The 17061-nt window shown below is 37.2% G+C and overlaps 1 protein-coding gene across 3 annotated transcripts in view; it reads left to right on the forward strand.

Moving 5' to 3' along the window:
• The window catches only part of INPP4B (inositol polyphosphate-4-phosphatase type II B), a 467312-nt gene extending 452281 nt beyond the window's left edge, over positions 1-15031 (forward strand). For 2 of the 3 annotated variants that reach the window (XM_085313210.1, XM_085313209.1), the window contains one exon: positions 12891-13609. In XM_085313210.1, coding sequence (XP_085169336.1) covers positions 12891-13065 — 175 coding nt within the window. In that variant the 3' untranslated portion in view covers positions 13066-13609. Of the gene's footprint in view, positions 1-12890; positions 13610-14303 lie in introns of those variants that run through there. The other variant, XM_085313208.1, reaches the window with a different exon arrangement.
• Positions 15032-17061: the final 2030 nt, after the last annotated feature.

The raw sequence follows: 17061 nt of genomic DNA on the forward strand, positions 1-17061 counted from the left end.
TATAAAGATAGAGGAAAAACCATTGGGTGATTAGCTGTTGGAGAAATCTTACATCAAAGCCTCCTCTTGAACTCAGTGAAAACACTCTTAAATCAAGCTGTTTTCATCATAAAACTTTAGGCATTTATCAACTGAATATCTAAGTTAAATGCTTATGCTCCCCATATGCACATTAGAGGGTGGTAACTGCCTAATTTAGAGGCTCTGAATCCTGCCGTGGATGTTCTGCAGGAAACTGATGCTGCTGTGTTTGACACCTAAAGACACTTGRTGCTTTGGGTTGGGGAACAGGCAATGTGTCAACTTTTGAAGGATTTGGAGCAGATCTTGGAAGTATATTTTTTAGTTATCCTACCATTATATTACCATCCATTGTTCAGTAAGATGGCAATTTGGAATGGGGGAGATTTTGCTGGCATCGGCACACTAAGCCATAGTATTTTAAACATAAATATAGCTCCAAACACCAATATGTTTATCATTGTGAGGCTTGAGAAACTGTGAGATGTTATAAACAGCTGGYAAAAAGTGCGCTATTAAATTACTGTGTAACCTGCAGCCATTGAAATATTCTGACTACTTCCTTTACTTACCTGCTTATTTCCTATGAAAAAGTGCCTAGTGCCTGCTTTGGTATCTTGGGGTAAAAGTCTATTTTTGTTAGTTTGCCTCTCTTTATAGAGAGCAGTAGTCATTAATCAGTGTATTAAAGTGCCATTATCTTAACTTACTTCTTAAATGTATTGGTGGCTAACTATAAAATTTGACAATTCTTCCAGATGCTAAGTTATTCTAGCCTAAATAATTTTGAGAATGCTGTGAATTCTGCAAATATTTAGCCATTTTATGTATATGTGTAGAGAAGTTTTTTCAAAACACTCTTCACTGTATAGTAAATGTTATTGTTCTGATTTTTCTCCTTGTGTGATTTGATGTGCTTACTTCTGAAAGAACTCATAGGTAGTATTAGTAATTAGCCCAGTATTGTAGAAATATAGAATATGCAGCTAATCATTTGACTGAGTGAGTGAGAGGGAATGGAAGCTTTCTAAATAAGATATCACCTCTTTAGGGAAACAAATATTTGGTAGATAACTTTTTCCTTGTCCTCAAGTTGTCTGTTACTTCTTTGATTGTTAATTATACAGAGCTCAAAACAACATTATTGGCCAATGTAGAACTCGTTTTTCCACTGAATTTTGCCTTAGCTGTGAGTAATTCCAACTTAGGATGGGTTATCATGTTTTAATATTTTTACAGTATTCTGCAGATTTTTCATTACTGTGTACTAGGGGAAAATGTCACTGTTTCATGCACCTAAATTGTCTGCATTGATACATGTACCTGTTTGACAAGCACAATTGCTGACCTGCACTCACATGCCTTTATCTTTGTTTGAATCGCATATCTGCTATCTCTAAATGTTCATGCAAAGAACAAGACAGATCAAAAATAGCTTAGGGCATTTCTGCTAATTGTTTGCTTTACCCATGTTGTAAGAGACTGAGAATGATAATATGAATCTAGTCATACAAAACAGTGCACAAGCCAACTCTACGCCCTGTGTATATTAATGAGATAACAAGAGAAGCCTGTAGCTAAGCAGTGATAATTTTTAAAAATTGCTTCTGCTGTTTAATTGCAGCTTTGGTGTTTTATTGATTGTATTTAAGCTGTCAGTAGCAGCACATTAATAGCACATTACAGAATTTACTTTTAACTAACTTGGGATTAAATACTAGTAAAATGAGACAAGAATGATTTGAACATCCTTTGCGTGTGTTAGTTGGGCTCTGATGAGATGCTACAAAGCTCTGATTTAGTTTTTAGTAAAGGCTAATTGAGAGTAAAATGGTGAAAGTGGCTGAGGTTTTTCTAAAAGTGTTGTGTAACTCTCTCTATATTATTTGTGTTCCTGACAGAGGACAATTTAAACAGTTTAAAAGCGTTGGTCTTTGCTGTGTTCTGACCAATGTAGTAAATGTAGGTTAAAAAGAGAAATTGTTCAGTTTCTTGAAGTCTGCAAGTGCTATGTGACAGCCACAGAAGCATAATATTAACCAAAGTACAAGGAAATACCAACACTGATACCATAACCTGCTTGGATTAGATCAGGCGGATGCGCTTTTTCATCGTTCGTTGACCGTGAGTACCATAAAGGGCTGTGAATGCCGACGCATCTCAGAGGACCCCAAAGGGCAGTATCGCTCCCAGTAAGGTTAATGTGAGATATGTTACAGGATAATTGAAGGTCATTAGCATTTATTAAACATGAAAAGGGAAGCAGAATTCCTCAAGGCCTGCCATTGTAATGGGCATTTGTGGAGATGAAGTGTTTCTAATTAACAACTGTGTGCTACTTGACTGGACTTCAGATTTTTCTATTTGGCCACCTGGACTCAGGCTCGCAGCTATTCAAGCTAAATACTTTAAGCATGTGAAGCACTGTTTTTCTCAGAATGATTAAAGAAAACTACCTCAGGTTAGGACATTGTGGTATTCAGCTCTCACGATGACSAAGTACACAAACAATTCTGGGAATAATGCATCTCAGACTTGGCTGGTTAGGGAACCGTATTCCTGTAAAAGGAGTATAAAAGAGGAAATGATGGGATTGCTTCTAGCACAGTCTTATGCAGTGTTATATTTCAGGGACACTGAAGACATTTCCAAAGATGTTGGGGTTTTTGGGGGTTGTTTCTTTTTTCCTGGAAAATTGGTGTAGTGTTTATGTAAAGTAGGAGCACCACGAGATGGTATTTTATTGGAATAATTTGTAAAACCCTTTTCCTTCCAACGTACAAAATAACTAGCATATGTAACTAAAGAGAAAAACACTATAGTCAAAGAGATTTATATCTTCCTGCTAGCTTCCTTTTTCCCTCCTGGAGAAGAAAAGGAAGCTCAGATAATGCTACTAGCTTGCTGCTTCTTCAGGAGAAAATAATGGTAGATCATAGATGGGTAAGTTTTTCACAAAATATTGGGTGTTTTCAACTACATTTTATGTGGTTTAGAATTTTCTTAATAAAACCCCTTCTTTTCCACAATTGCATGTATATACAGTAGTGTACATTCTGCTTATTTGTAAATTATGGCAGCTACCAAAATTGAGTGGAAAGCCCCACTGCTGTACTGTGTTGCAATTCTGCATGCAAATTGCTGTAGACATGCTTGGGGACATTTGTTCTTTTCCATATCTCCATTCCTGAGAGTCTGAAGTTGAAGGAGATACCAGCTTTCTGTAGTTTTTTCTAAGCTGAAGTTCCTAAGGCATTGTAGTGGTAACCCCGGTGAGAGTGTCGCCTCTTTCTACCAGTTCTGCGTTTTGCAGAGCACAATCTGGGATACAAGGGCGGGGGGGAAGAACATATTAAAAAAGAGTATTTGATGGTTCAGTCCTGGTAAAGTAGTAAATTGACAGTTTCTTCTCATCTGCCGGGGACTGGCTTCATCATTAAGTGCTTCTGCCAGTGTAATGAACTCTTCTTGTTCTGTTCAGGGAATCCTGCATGTAGTTCATACAGAATATCCTGAGAGCTGCATCTTGGACTTGCAGCAAACTCTGAATTACTGTGACAGCACTGAACCAAACCCTGCCCTTGATTTCACTGTAACAGTAGGGAAAATGTGGCATTATGATAGAGAGGAAGATATTTGCCCCTGCATTATATTTTGTCTATTTATTCCTTTCTGCTAGTAAATGTTTAGGGGAATAGAGGGTAAATATCCTGCTTATTGAGCCTTTTTTTTTTTCCCCAAACTTATCAGAAATTTTCAAAAGGTCATTTATTTCTGCAAATTGTAGAAGCAAAATTGTATGCATTTTCATTTCTTCACTCTCCCCATCAGAACAGTGCTATTTTTACTTAAAAAGTGATGGTCTCTGCTGGTAGTAACTTTCTGAAATAACATGATGAAGGGAGCTGGAAGAGTTCGTTTCAAATTTACTGAGAAACCTGCAGCAATACTCATCATAAAATGTTCCTTACAATGTGACTAGGGACGACAAAGAGAAAATGCTTGTAAAATAAGCAGATACACTGATTAAAGTTCAAATCTTTTAAACCCCCTGTTTGCTACTTGGGGGGGGGGAATACTTCCTTTTGAGAGTAGGCTCCAGGAACTTGTGCAGTCTTCTAAACAGAAACAGAATAGAAACAGCTAACTAGAAAACAGATATGTAACTCTCTTAATTTCCCACACAGAGACTTTATTCTTCAAAGTCTCTACCAATTACCAGAAAGGACAACAAAGACTTTTGGCTCACAAGAATCTCAGCTCAGCCCTGTTGTGTGCTCTGAAGAAGGTGGATGTAAAAACAGTGTGTTTGGGGTTTAAAGAGGGTGTTGCTCAAGTTTTAGAAATCTCTCTTGCCACTAATGTTWCCTGCTAAAGAAAGGAGAAGGTAGTTTATTGATAGGACTGCTGGGGTGGCATCTCCAGATAACCGCAGCGGGCATCTCAACCCATACACCTTTGGATAGTGGAGTCTGGTTAATAGCCTAGGAAGGAGAACTTTCTTTGCTATATGTAGTGTTGCTGGTAGCGGCGCTAATGCACCAACTGAAGTCAGGTTTAAGTGCATTTTGCTGATAGAGAAGGCCACGTGCACTAACTCCACTTGCATAGGCACTCCCACATATTGCATGTCGTGCTCACAGGAAGGCTGAGATCAGAACAGATCAGATCTCAAACTGTCAATGTGTTTATAAAAAACAGTATCAGTATAGTGGTTGAAAGCAATTAATGAAACTGGCTTTATTTGCTTCGTGAGATGGAAAACTAATTTTCAGTTCTTTGGTATGATCTATCTCGACTCATTCATTTGGTTAATCCAACGAAGGGTTTATGCAGATTAGTATCATTAATCAGAAGCAGTCACATTTTGCCTTTTGTATAGCTTGAACTGCAGTTGCAGGTATACACTGTAAGTTATTCAGATTTATATCTTTCGCTGTTTAATTCCCTCCTCACTTAAAAGGACCCAGACTACCAATGCAACAGGTTCTCAACCGACTCTTGGTTTACAGTAGCAATTTTCTCTGTCCTTAGTTTTTTATCCTCCCCATCGGTCTGAGATTTGAACATGTAGAAATTAATGTCAGATTTTAAGAACCTTTTTTCATGCTTCGCTGTTTAGTTGTACAGCAAGCCTTTTACACCTCTTAAATCCACTTTGCCACATGGCGACTTTCACCATGTGTGAAAAAGTCAAAAAAAATTTTACCAGCAGTAAGGAGAAAATCTGTGAAGGTTTTTCGTGGTCAACCAAAAGTATTTAAGACTCGATGAGACATATGAGAGAATTTATCGTAGGTTTGTTTCAGTGTGCCTGTATGAACTAAATGTATAATCACGTCCTTGGTAAAAGCCCCATTACTATGAGAGAAACATATTGGAAGAAGTGTGACTCACTAGGCAATAATACTAGTGACATTAACCTTATGCAAGAAATTTTTTTGTATGTTTGGAACTTATTGAAGGAGGTACTCATCYGCATTTCACATGTTGTCAGGTCACTAGGAAGCCTGCAATTTGTTTGGTTTCTGCAGAGAGTTAGATCACATGTCCTTTAAAATTGGTTGCACATTGGATTGAATTTCAAAATTTATAAGAGAAGTTTGCCAGGGAAGTTTTCATAATTTTATCCTAAGAGTTTTGCTTATACATAATCCTAATACTCCATAAAAGAGTATCTGGAAAGATTATTAGAATCGTATTTTTGGTTAAAAAGATAAACTTTCATAGAACTAACATTTAATATTGCATAGTAGTGTGGGTAAATAGTAGGATGAAACAGCCAGTCCTGTGCTTGGAGTATAGTAGAGGTGAAAACTGTATTTCCAAAATCACTCCTCTCTCCTGCCTGGTGAAGAAGAATCGTTCCTACACATCGTTCATGTTTTGGTTCTGAGCTAGGCTCTTACGTAGTTAGTTACCTGAATCACTTGGCAGGACTTTGAGTGTCTGTCCATACTTCCACTGGGGAAAGTTTTGAGGCCCTGGCCTCAGCGATTTTATGCAGTGAAATGCTTAAATGGTTCCTGGCAGAGCTGTGGCCCGTGCAGACTTGCACCCTCCCAGTCAGGAGTTGGTGCCATTCAAGGACCTTTCCCACGAGGTGGCCTCCAGTGGGCAACATCTTTTGGTGGCTGAGAGGTCGCAGTGACTTGTTGTGACCTTGCATTTGCCTTCCAGCTTCGGTGCCAAGGACCTGCTGTGGGCAGGGTTAAACTGCTAGTGCAGATGTCTGAAAGGTCGCAGTGAGTTAAAGACCATTGCGATTGTGGCTGGAATGTTTTGTTCATGGTTATTGTATATTCACTGTATACGTTTTGTGAATGTTACTATTCTACTGTGTGGTCACTTTAAAGTCAGGAGAAAAAGGGCTCTTTTAGGTGTCCTGGATCAGACCCGCACAGTTTTCTGAAGTCATTGGTGATTTCTTTAGCACTAGGATTTATGCAAATGGAGTTTTATATTTTGAAATAACATGTTTGAAATAAGATACAAACCTACAAGCTGCTCTTCCATCTCTTTACACTGTTTATGGTATGTTAGCATTAGCATAGAAAAAAAAAACATGGGGTGTTTGTTCTTTGGTGAGCCAACAGTTTCGGGGAAGCTTCAGCCAAACTGGAAATCTTTCCATTTTTCAGGTCTGTCTGAAATKTTGTCTACACAAACTAAGTTTAGCTTAGTGTTTGCTTTTAATATAGGGTGATWTTGAAATAAATACCATATATTAATAAGCCGTCAAATATTTCTCTCAGAACTTTGCTCTTCATTGGCTGAAATTATCTGTCAAGTACAGCCTGATGTGACAACTAGATCTCAGTTCTACAATAATGTATTTTCAAAAAAATCTGTTCCATGCTCTATTTATACTCTCTAATTTATGTTAAATAATCAAATACTTGGGTGCTGTTTTTCTTCTTRTTAAACTGTGATTATGTGAACAAAGAAATCTTATGTATCGTTACATGCTAGTAAACTATAGATGAGTACTTGCTTTTTTCTTAATATATGGATATTTTCCTAATTTTTATATTAGAATTAATATAATGACTCCCTTTTAATGTACAGAGGGCATATGATCAGATAACAAGTTGAATATGTGATTCAATCTGTAGGACATTGTGACTTCAGGACAGAAGTTGCAGAACAGGATTGCAGGTGAAYGTATTCAAAGTTCAAAACAGGAGTTGTGCAGTTTTATTGTCTGCAAATGGGGTGCATTTCTCTTTTACTTTCCCTAGAAAATTGCCTACATGTTATGCTGATAAAACRTGGTAGGAAAGTTGGACTGCTATAGTTAGTCCCTTCATTCCTTTACTTTCAAGAGCAGTTAAGAARGCAAAGGAGTAAACTGAATTTTGTTCATCTCCAACATCCCTTCCGCAGAGCACAGTAGGGTTTTGCAGCAGTTGGTTGTGTGCGTGGAAACCAGGTGCCTCCGGTTAAGCACTACTGCAAGGCAGTGTGCTGACTAATCTGTTGCTGTCTACTGAACTCAGTATGACTTTCCCATAATGGTGTTTAAAATCTGTACGTGACTGTGGCTGAGCCTCAAGTACTTTACTATTTCTRACCAGCATCTCAAAATTGAATCTTTTCTTTGGATAGACTTAAAAACCCAGAGGAATAGTGCTGGAGTTTGGAGTACAAAATAAACRAATTGCCATACATAAACTATTTTTCAAGACCTAGGTGTCTTGTCRTCATGATTACATCTTTAATCTACTGCTTGGTGAAATTCTTTGGAAAAGCCTCATCTTATTTAGAAAAGAAAATAGACTGACATTAGAAAACAAAAGTATTGTAACTATACAAAGGAATGAAAAAAAGCCTAGGGAAGCAAAGGGTGCTAGCAAAAGAAAAGATTAGGGAAAATAGTTGTAATGCAAAAGCTAAAACGAAAAAAGRAGAGAGATTTTATTGCAGCAATTTGATACACATTAGGCTGTATATACTACTGCTGTATATTTAATAGCAGCTCCAAATCACTGACTGAATTCATCACTATCCTGAAATATGAGAATACTACTCAATTTCAGTAATGCCAGTTGCTTGTTTTGAATTTTAATAGAGATTATAGGATTACATAGGCAGCAAATAATTAATTTCTTAGTGTCTTTTACTTTATTTAACACCATCTAGGCTTGAGGAAAAACATAAAAGATRCTGACAACAGTGACAAAACAAAGAGAATTATTGAAAAGGTCATTGATACRGAAGACATCTCTGTTCTCTTGTTACATTTTCCATTTAAAACAATGCAGAAATTTTTTACCTTTTCAAATTGTCAGAGTTCTTATTGTGTCAACTGTGTCCTTCAGCAGGGAGGAATATAGCACAGTATTCCTTTATATGTTCTGTTTGAATTCTGCCCTGACTCAGTGATGCTCCAGGATTGAACTGAGATTTATTTCCTTCTGAATCCAGTTTTATTCTTCTAGGCACTATGGTGTAGCATCTTGATGATGACAAGGAGGTCTCACAAGTATTCCCTTTCCTTTGCAAAAGGTCGGGTTGCTTTCTAGAACTGTAGTACTGTGTTAAAATAGTTGGGTTTTTTCATAATGTAACTGGAGCATTTCAGTGAACCACAGTAACCTGTAAAACGCAGAAACGAAGCAACTTTCACTTCTATTTTATTAAAAAAAAAATAAGAAAAAAAACCCAGCAACTAAGGAGACAATATTCAGTTTCCAAACTTTACGAGTACTGAAACACTTGTCAGAAAAACTGCTTCATAGTAGTTCTGGATTGTAATAATCTGAAGTGGATTATCACAGAGAGAGCAGATAAATAAACAAAATGGTGATCAGGATGAAGAACTCTCAGCAATCASTTCTGTTTAAGGAAATGTCTTTGCAGATACTGCTGGAAGGGGTTAAAAGAGAAGCATCCAATTTTTGCCATTTTTCTTTGTCGATGCTGGAGTGTGACAAGAATAAGACCAGAAACTCCTTTTTTGAGTTCTGTTTGCAAAAAAGAGAAATTTTTCAGAAAGTATCCRCGCTATAAGACACGAATTCAGAGTGAAGCTACTGCTAGCACGGGGATTTCTTTGGTAGATTGAAAGCTGCCTACCCATTCTGCTTGCAGCCCTGCATTAGCACAACTTAGCCTTTCCAGTGTTATTAATAGATGAAACTCAACTAGAGCTGAAGAAGTCTTACCAGGAGATTCGTACATCCCCAAGCATTAAAATACAAATCTTCAGAGACACTGCATAGGGAGTGCTGAGCAGTGTGACAGGTAAGCAAAAGCCAGAATGTGCCCTCATGTGTATGCTTGACTTCATAAGGACTTTTGAGATGGTTCTTTTTTCCCCATACCATTTTCATTGTCCCTGCTTCATTGCTAAAAGTTTCAAACAATTCATCATCTAWATTATAAGACAACAGAAAATACCTACTGTTTTGGTTTGACTCATTTGATGAGCATGCAACATTATCCCAATAGGAGTTTAAGATGATAAAACACCAAGTGAGTTAGAAGGCAGACTGAAATGATATCATCGTTAAACTTACAGCACTTTTGGCTGATATGGTATGTCAGTGCTGTGCTATAAGCTTCAAATAAAATGAACAAAAAATAGTAATACAGTTTAGAGAGTTATTCATGACCCTAGATGTTACAGATCTACAAGCTTTCACCTTTTCCTCTTAAAACTATGCGTATATGTGAAATGCAAATTTGCTGGATTTCCTGGGAGGCTTCCTCCTTCCCTCTTGGTGTGAGTTCAGAGCTCTGGGAGAGCATGGTTTGTAACTGAGTGAACATCAAAAGCTGGGGCTGTATCTTCACACCATAATGGGATCAGGTACAGGTCTGTTCTGACTGTGCTGAGTGTCAGGTTGGAAGCCAGGTAAATCCGGTTGACCTGTCGCCAACTGGATGCATGCTGTTTGATGCAGTAAAACTTCCACCAGGTTYGATATGAGCCAGGGGGAATAATGTTCCAAACTGTCACGTTAGAGAAAGCTGAGTTTATGTCCCTACTTTAACTCCCTACGTTAGTCACCACAGAAAACACTGTGAAGTTTGTTACGAGGCTTTGTCACTGCAGCGCGTAGAGTGAGTTTAGCCAAGCATCTGATCATGACAAAATATTCTTCTTAATTTGAAAGCCCATTTAAGTATTCCACTCAGCCTTGTTCTTAGGTGGCTAATAATGGAGTTGGATCCTCTTGCTCTGTTTTGGAGATGTCTCGTTGAATCACATGTAGAATGATGTGACTAATTCGTGAAACAGAAGTCGTTCCCCTCCCCCCCCCCAACAGCTGTTGATAGTGGTTTTCCTGGAGGGAGATACGACTTTTTATGTTGAAAGACACTGATCATTCTTTTCAGCATATCAGAGAATAAATGTACTGTGGGCTTTTCTATTTAAAAAAATAACAGAACAAATGGCTTTTATCTGTATTCCCATCATCACATCTACATAAATCTCACTGATGCTAATGGGACCTGTAGAAACATAGATTAAAAACCTCTAACATTGTCAATGAGATATGGAGCAAAACATAGCACCATACAGAGCACCCTACAGAAGTAGAAGGATTTTGTCCCTGCAAGCATGTAATGCAGCCTGCTTATAATAAATTAATGTCATGTAAAACTAAGATGACAGACTGCACGAAAGCCCTTCATAACGAAGCACCTGATCAGTGCTTTATAATGAGGAAAGAGTATGCAATAGCTGTGCAAACTTACTGAACAGTGATCTTCTGTCACTGCCTAGATGGACCTTTTCAGAGAAGAGTTCAGTTGGTGTCCCCTCTGCCATAAGCACACATATGAGGTTTGTGATAAAGACATCCAGGAAGAACTGTCCAAACGCAGCTAAGCTGGAAATGTGGAAAGTGGTTGGAAATGAAGATATGGGACTACGTGGGCCGAACTAGAGCTGTCAGTCATGCGCATAAAGAGGATAAGCTGAAACCAACAGGCTTATTTAGAAGAGTAGAAAAAGGTGACCAGACAGTGGAAAAAGCTCAGAGGCAGACTTCTGGGATTCCTGTAGAGTTTAAGAAGGAAAAGGAAAATTACAAGGTGCAGAGTTTTGAGAGTATGTAGAAATACATGATAAAATAATAATAATAWAAAAAAGTAGCAAAGAAAAAGGGGTTGAATCCTCCCAGCTGATCACAARTGACAGTGCTGTGGGCAGTAGAGCAAGGAGTGTCTGAGGAAGCAAGGCTGTTAACTGGAGTGCTCTAATATAGAACACAGCTATGTATTTCAGTGTAAGTCACAATATTGACAAAATCAGCATGGCAGATACAGGCAGCTTCGCTTCGTGGTAATTGCTGAAAGGATTTTGTTTTAGATAGTGTTTGATTTCCATGTATGTTTGAAAACTGTAGACCAAGAGCAGCAGGCACACTGAAACCATTAATTGCAGTGATCTGGATGTCACTCAAGTTTGGGGATTTTTCATTTTTATTTTAGTATTTAAAGTAGCATGGAGTCTTCTTTATTTTTTATGGATTGAATGTTCAAAGCAAAGAAGAACTGATGAACTTATTTTGAAAGACTTTTTTTTTAAAGGAAAATTGTGTGAGTGATGGTTTTGATCAACTTCTTTCATAGGATTCCACCTGTAAGTGCAATTCTTGCACCTCACTTGATATCCTAGCTCAAGAAACTCAGCATTGCCTTTTAACATTCAAGTCAGAAAGGCAGACTGTCTGTAAGATGAAATGACTGCTGCTGTCTTCAATAGTGATATTAGAGCTGTACTGTTCTCCTTTTACTTAGGGCTGTGCAATGTTACCTTTACTGTCTTACAATCTCTTTATGGTCTTCCAGTATTTTCTTTCTTGRCAGACAACATGCTTGGGACCCATGTATCTGAAAAAGCAGTGTGTTGTAATCTGATATATCTAGATATTCTTAAATCCGCACAGAAAAATGAAGTTATCTTTGAATCTCAATATGATGAGGTTCAAAATATGTATGGCTCATAGAAAAATATAAAATTAAGTCATTACTGCCTTAGGGAATTCCATAAACAGGAATCCTGATCATATACAAATAAATGTAACTTTAGAGGGATGGAAAAGGCATAGCAGAAGTATGCATAATCCTGCTTGTATAGAAGCTTTTAGGGCTAGAACAGAAAAGATTGGCAGTGATTTGAAGCTTTCCCTGCTGCTCTGGTACATTGACTGCACAACTTAAAGTGATTCAGTAGAACTTCACTGTAGGCAGGTTAGCTCCTGGGTCGACCAAGCGAGGTACAAAGTAATTTTCTTCAGTAATGTAAATGTGAGCCTTTAAATAGAAGTAACTGCTGTTGACTTCAAAGCTGAGTCACCAGCACTAATGAATTTTCCAAGAAGTCATTTTTAGGTCAATTTACCAATATTTTAAAATTATTGTAGAATAGTTGCAATTCTTTCCAAACGAGCTTGTGCCCTTTCTACTTCTGCCTATCTATTTCGTSACGGGTAGCGAAGCAGGACTGAAAAACCTGTGAACGCCACGGAGACACTGTTTTGCCACTGCCACATTGTGCCACATTTGTGATCTTTTTTTGTTTCCTTAACTATTTGTTTACCTCCTTATTTCATTCCTGGTCAGTGTGCGTGGGTTTTTTTCATGACAGTATAGCTCATCTCATAACATACATTTTTTTTAATGTAAAATTGTGAATACTTCTTCAAGGCACTTAGCAGGCTTTAAAAAGCGTTAGTCATTGTGCTTCCCATACAAATTGTAAAACAGATTAAATATATGGAWGTACCTAGCCTAAGTCCTCTGTATCAGAATGGCTGTATTTGGTTTCTCTCTGTTGTCAGAATACCTACGTGTTGGCTTTCTTTGCTGTTTAAATGCTGTTCTGTTTGTTCCTAACTTCCCCTGTTTAACAGCAGACAAACCCAGGGAGCACTGAATGAATCGGATGATCCCGAAACAGGCTGTCTAACTGATAACAAGCCAACTTCTCGTCACTTCTATCCTGTCGCCTTGCTGCTTGTCAGCTCACACTTGCTGGTTGTGTGGCTTATTTTAAGTCTTGCTTTGCTATTAGCCAAATATCAATAAACTGCACTTGTGTTCCTTTCTTTTCTACAAACAGCGACAAACTAACTTTAGAAAAAGGAATTGTGCTGTAATATTTCTACATTTTCAGACCCCAAGGATTCACCTTTAAAATACAAATGTCTGAAATGTACGATGTTTTCATTATTTTCTTCTGAACTCTAAGAAGTATACTATGCATTGAGTGAATTGATTTGCTCTTTCTGTTCATGATAAAGCTTTCCCACTGTAATTAGCTCCAAGAGAGCCCACTTACAATGCTGTCACTGTATACAAGATGGTGTGGAATCCTGAATGCTTGAACCCCTTTTCCCAGATTAATAATTAGTCTGATTAAAAAAAAAGGAAAAAAAAAGAAACAAAAATGAATTTGCACAGTACAAACTAACCCCCCCCCCAGCCAAATATTACCGGGCGGTGGTTTGTGAGAATTACTTTCTTTGTGTTATTTTCATTGTTAATATTAGCTGATGGGATCTTTTTTGTTTGACAAATAGKTTATTACTTTGTTACAACTAACCCTTTTCTGTCAAGTAACTAAATGGAATAGAGTAAGTTCTGTTTGGTAATTAAATTAACCTGTTTGTAATTGTTGCTTTAGTTGCTTTTGCTTTCAAAACACTTTTATATTCTTTTTAACAAACTCCTGTTTATGTCTTGATGCACCACTTTGGCACTTGTGACTTTTGTACTGTATGTGAACAAGCATCTTTCCTTTATAAAGCAGAGAGTTGGATTCGGCTATTTGAAAAGCCATTTCTCTTTTTTCATTGCAAAGCTGAACATATGGAAAATGAAACAGAGACGAAACTTTCCTTCACAAATCTATAGGGCCAGACTTAATAAAATGCCTTATTCCTAGAAAAGTCATTTTTAGGGCAACAGGCACTGTCGCATATATAGTAAGCAATTTGAAAAACATGCAAAAGTTTAAAAGGCAAATATATTTCTGGAATCAGAATGAAATGTATCGTTAATTTTTTTTACTACACTTTAAAGTTTAAGGGCAAATATATTATGGAAGAAAAAAATCTTATCACCTATTTCTGAGGGCAATAACTGTATTGGGCCTGGCCTTGGATTTAATTTTGTAAGATGTATCATCACTTGTGGAAAACAAAAATGTAGAGTTGAATCTTTGTTATTTTTACTTCAACTGTTGCTGAAACTCTGCAATGAACAAATAAAACATATTTATTTATTCTGTTTCATGAAGTTGTACTTTTTCCCCCTTTCACTAGAGAAGGATGCCGCATAGAGAATGTACTGAAGAATGTCAAATGCAGAAAGTATGCATTCAACATGATTCAGCTGATGGCTTTCCCAAAGTACTACAGACCTCCAGAAGGGACATATGGAAAAGCTGACACCTAAGTTTAACAAAAATGTAATCAGGAACATACATCTATGCTAATTAGCAAATATAAAAATTGCTGTTTATGAGTTATTAATTGGCAATGTGTAACAGTCAATGTTATCTTTATCAGGTTTTATCATTTTAAAATAAGTGCAGCTAGTTATTATGAAATAAAACATGATGAAAAAGTAACGGACTGAACATTCTCAAAACCAACTATATTCAGCTTTTCTGCACAAAGTTGAAACTTAGTATGACCCATTAGCCAGCTGCAAATACTTTTTGAGTAGTTTGATAGAAGATCAAAAAGGGAAATATGGATTGTTATAGGAATTGATGTTAGCGATTTGGAAGGTGGCGTTTTGACTCTGAACGAAAACCTGAGATTTAAGGGTTCTCTTCCTGCTGCAAATAGCGTTCTGGGGGAAAAAACCCATAAAGCCTAGATTTTGATTACCAGTGATCAAATCCTTCATAGAACTGCTTATGAAAGGTGCTAATCTTAATACCTGGGCTGAATATAAATTTAGTAATTACATTTTGCTTCTTTACATAAGCATGTAACTACATAATATATTTTTAATAATTACAGCATGTAATTTCATTCTGGTTCCTTGCAGTTCATTTGAATGTATCATTCTTGGCTTTCTGAACCATAGCCAAATACTGCCTGTTTCACTTGCACATAAATCACATTGAAATCAGGGCGATTAATTCTTCAGGTAAGGTGACCTGAATTTGACCTGTCATGTTGCTCTTTATTGTAAACCCTGAAAACTAATTTTTTGTTAGCAGTAGGTAATATAGAGTTGTTATATACAGGATTTAACATATATTTTTAGGCTATAAGAATGTGTTTTTACAAAGCCTAAGCATTGTAAGTAAGGTAACCCCCTATATTAGGACTAATTTAGCTGCTGTGTCAAATTTGTAATGCTACATGTAGACAAGCTAGCACCAAAGACAACCATCAACTTAAAAAGAAATAATTTTAATGCTTCTGCCAGCCTGTGTTAGTCCTGAATTTGTCTTACAGAGAGCAATTTGTGTTTTTTTTTAATTGTTTTCATCCATTTCCTTCTCCTGCCCTATTGAAATACATTAAAAAAAGGAATTCACTTGACCTTTATGTAACAAATGCTTTAATTCTGAGAGAAAATGTATAGAACAGAAATATGAGAATTTTATCCAAATGAAACTGCATTGGAAATTTAAGGATCAGTACAAACATGTATTTGCCAAGGATGAACAGGTTAATGTTTGCTTGCTTGTATAGAAGCCACGGAAATCTTGATAAATGATGAATTAATATTTTTTAAAAATCTATTAAGATAGTGAGTATAAATCTGTTACTATACGTATAAAAATATATATACATAAAGAGCCTGATCCTGCAAATTGTAATTGAGTGACTACATGAAAATGATCTGGCATGTGAATAACATTAAACCTACCTTGCAAGATCAGGCTTTTGGCCAACTAGTAAAAACATCAGGAAGAGATCCTCATTCCAGCGTTCATTGCCTTCAGTGAAGCCTGGAATTCACCCATCTGATGTATTTACTTGATGAATTGGAACATTTTTTCAAAGTAAAATACATCACTTGAGTAGCGTTCTGGTGCATTTATTGTTTGTTCATGTTATATGCCTCCATTAGGATGTTCTCCCATGCATGGTTTTTCYCCCCTCCCCGTTAGAACGTATTACTTTGCAGCAGGTGTCAGAAGAGTCAGCACTGCGCTACAGATAAGATTAGGCAGACAGCAATATAATGCCTTGTTTTTTTTTTTCCTGACATATACTAGTAGAAGCAGGGAGGATGGGTGGATGTGTGCACAGATTTGTGTTTGTGTTTGGGTGTTTAACCATTACACAGCTGACCTGTACAAAATCTTATTTGCGGGTTTATGGAGCACGAGTCTTCCTAAGTAATGTTCTGTTCTGTTAATCTGATTGCTACATAAGCCCTTGCTATCCTTTCTGACGTGTTTATTCTTAACGTTAAAAATGTTACATATACGGTTTAGAAATAGTGGTAAATTCCTCGTGCAAGTCTGAAATAATCCCATAGGTGTATAATAGAGGAKGATAGCCTTTCCGCAGTGATCTTAAATGATCTGCAAAATTCTTTGGTGGGATAGTGTTCCCTGGTAAGTACTGTAGTTTCCTGTAGCACTTTACCCCAATCCCCATGGGCATTCTGGCAAGTTCAAAGTACGATATTCTATAGCCTTCTTATCAGGGAAACCCTCTTTCAAGATCTTTCCTCAGCATTTAAATCACACTGGGGATCTAACTTGCCATTGAGACTATCATGTTACTTTTATATTTAAGGAGTTTTCAATAGTGAAGCCACATGAGTGCAAAAAAAGCGTTAATTTTCTGTCCTTATCCTCACAGCCCCTCCGAGCATGTCTGTGTGAAATAACATCATCTGTTACTTGTTAAAGATGATGAGAAAAATAGCACAGCGGTGCACTGCAGGGAGATTTCCCTGGGCTCGGGCCATTGCAGAAGCAGAGCTTGGGTTTTGTTTCAAACAAGGCTGAACTCTTATGCCAAGTTTTGATGTGAACATCTGTTTGTACGTTACTAAGACCCTTGTAAAGCCTGCTGACACCGTTGCAGGTGTCCTAGAAGA

Source organism: Rhea americana, unplaced genomic scaffold (genome assembly GCF_003343005.1).
Source record: "Rhea americana isolate MKP2758 unplaced genomic scaffold, rheAme1 scaffold_38, whole genome shotgun sequence".
Classification (NCBI taxonomy): Eukaryota; Metazoa; Chordata; class Aves; order Rheiformes; family Rheidae; genus Rhea; species Rhea americana.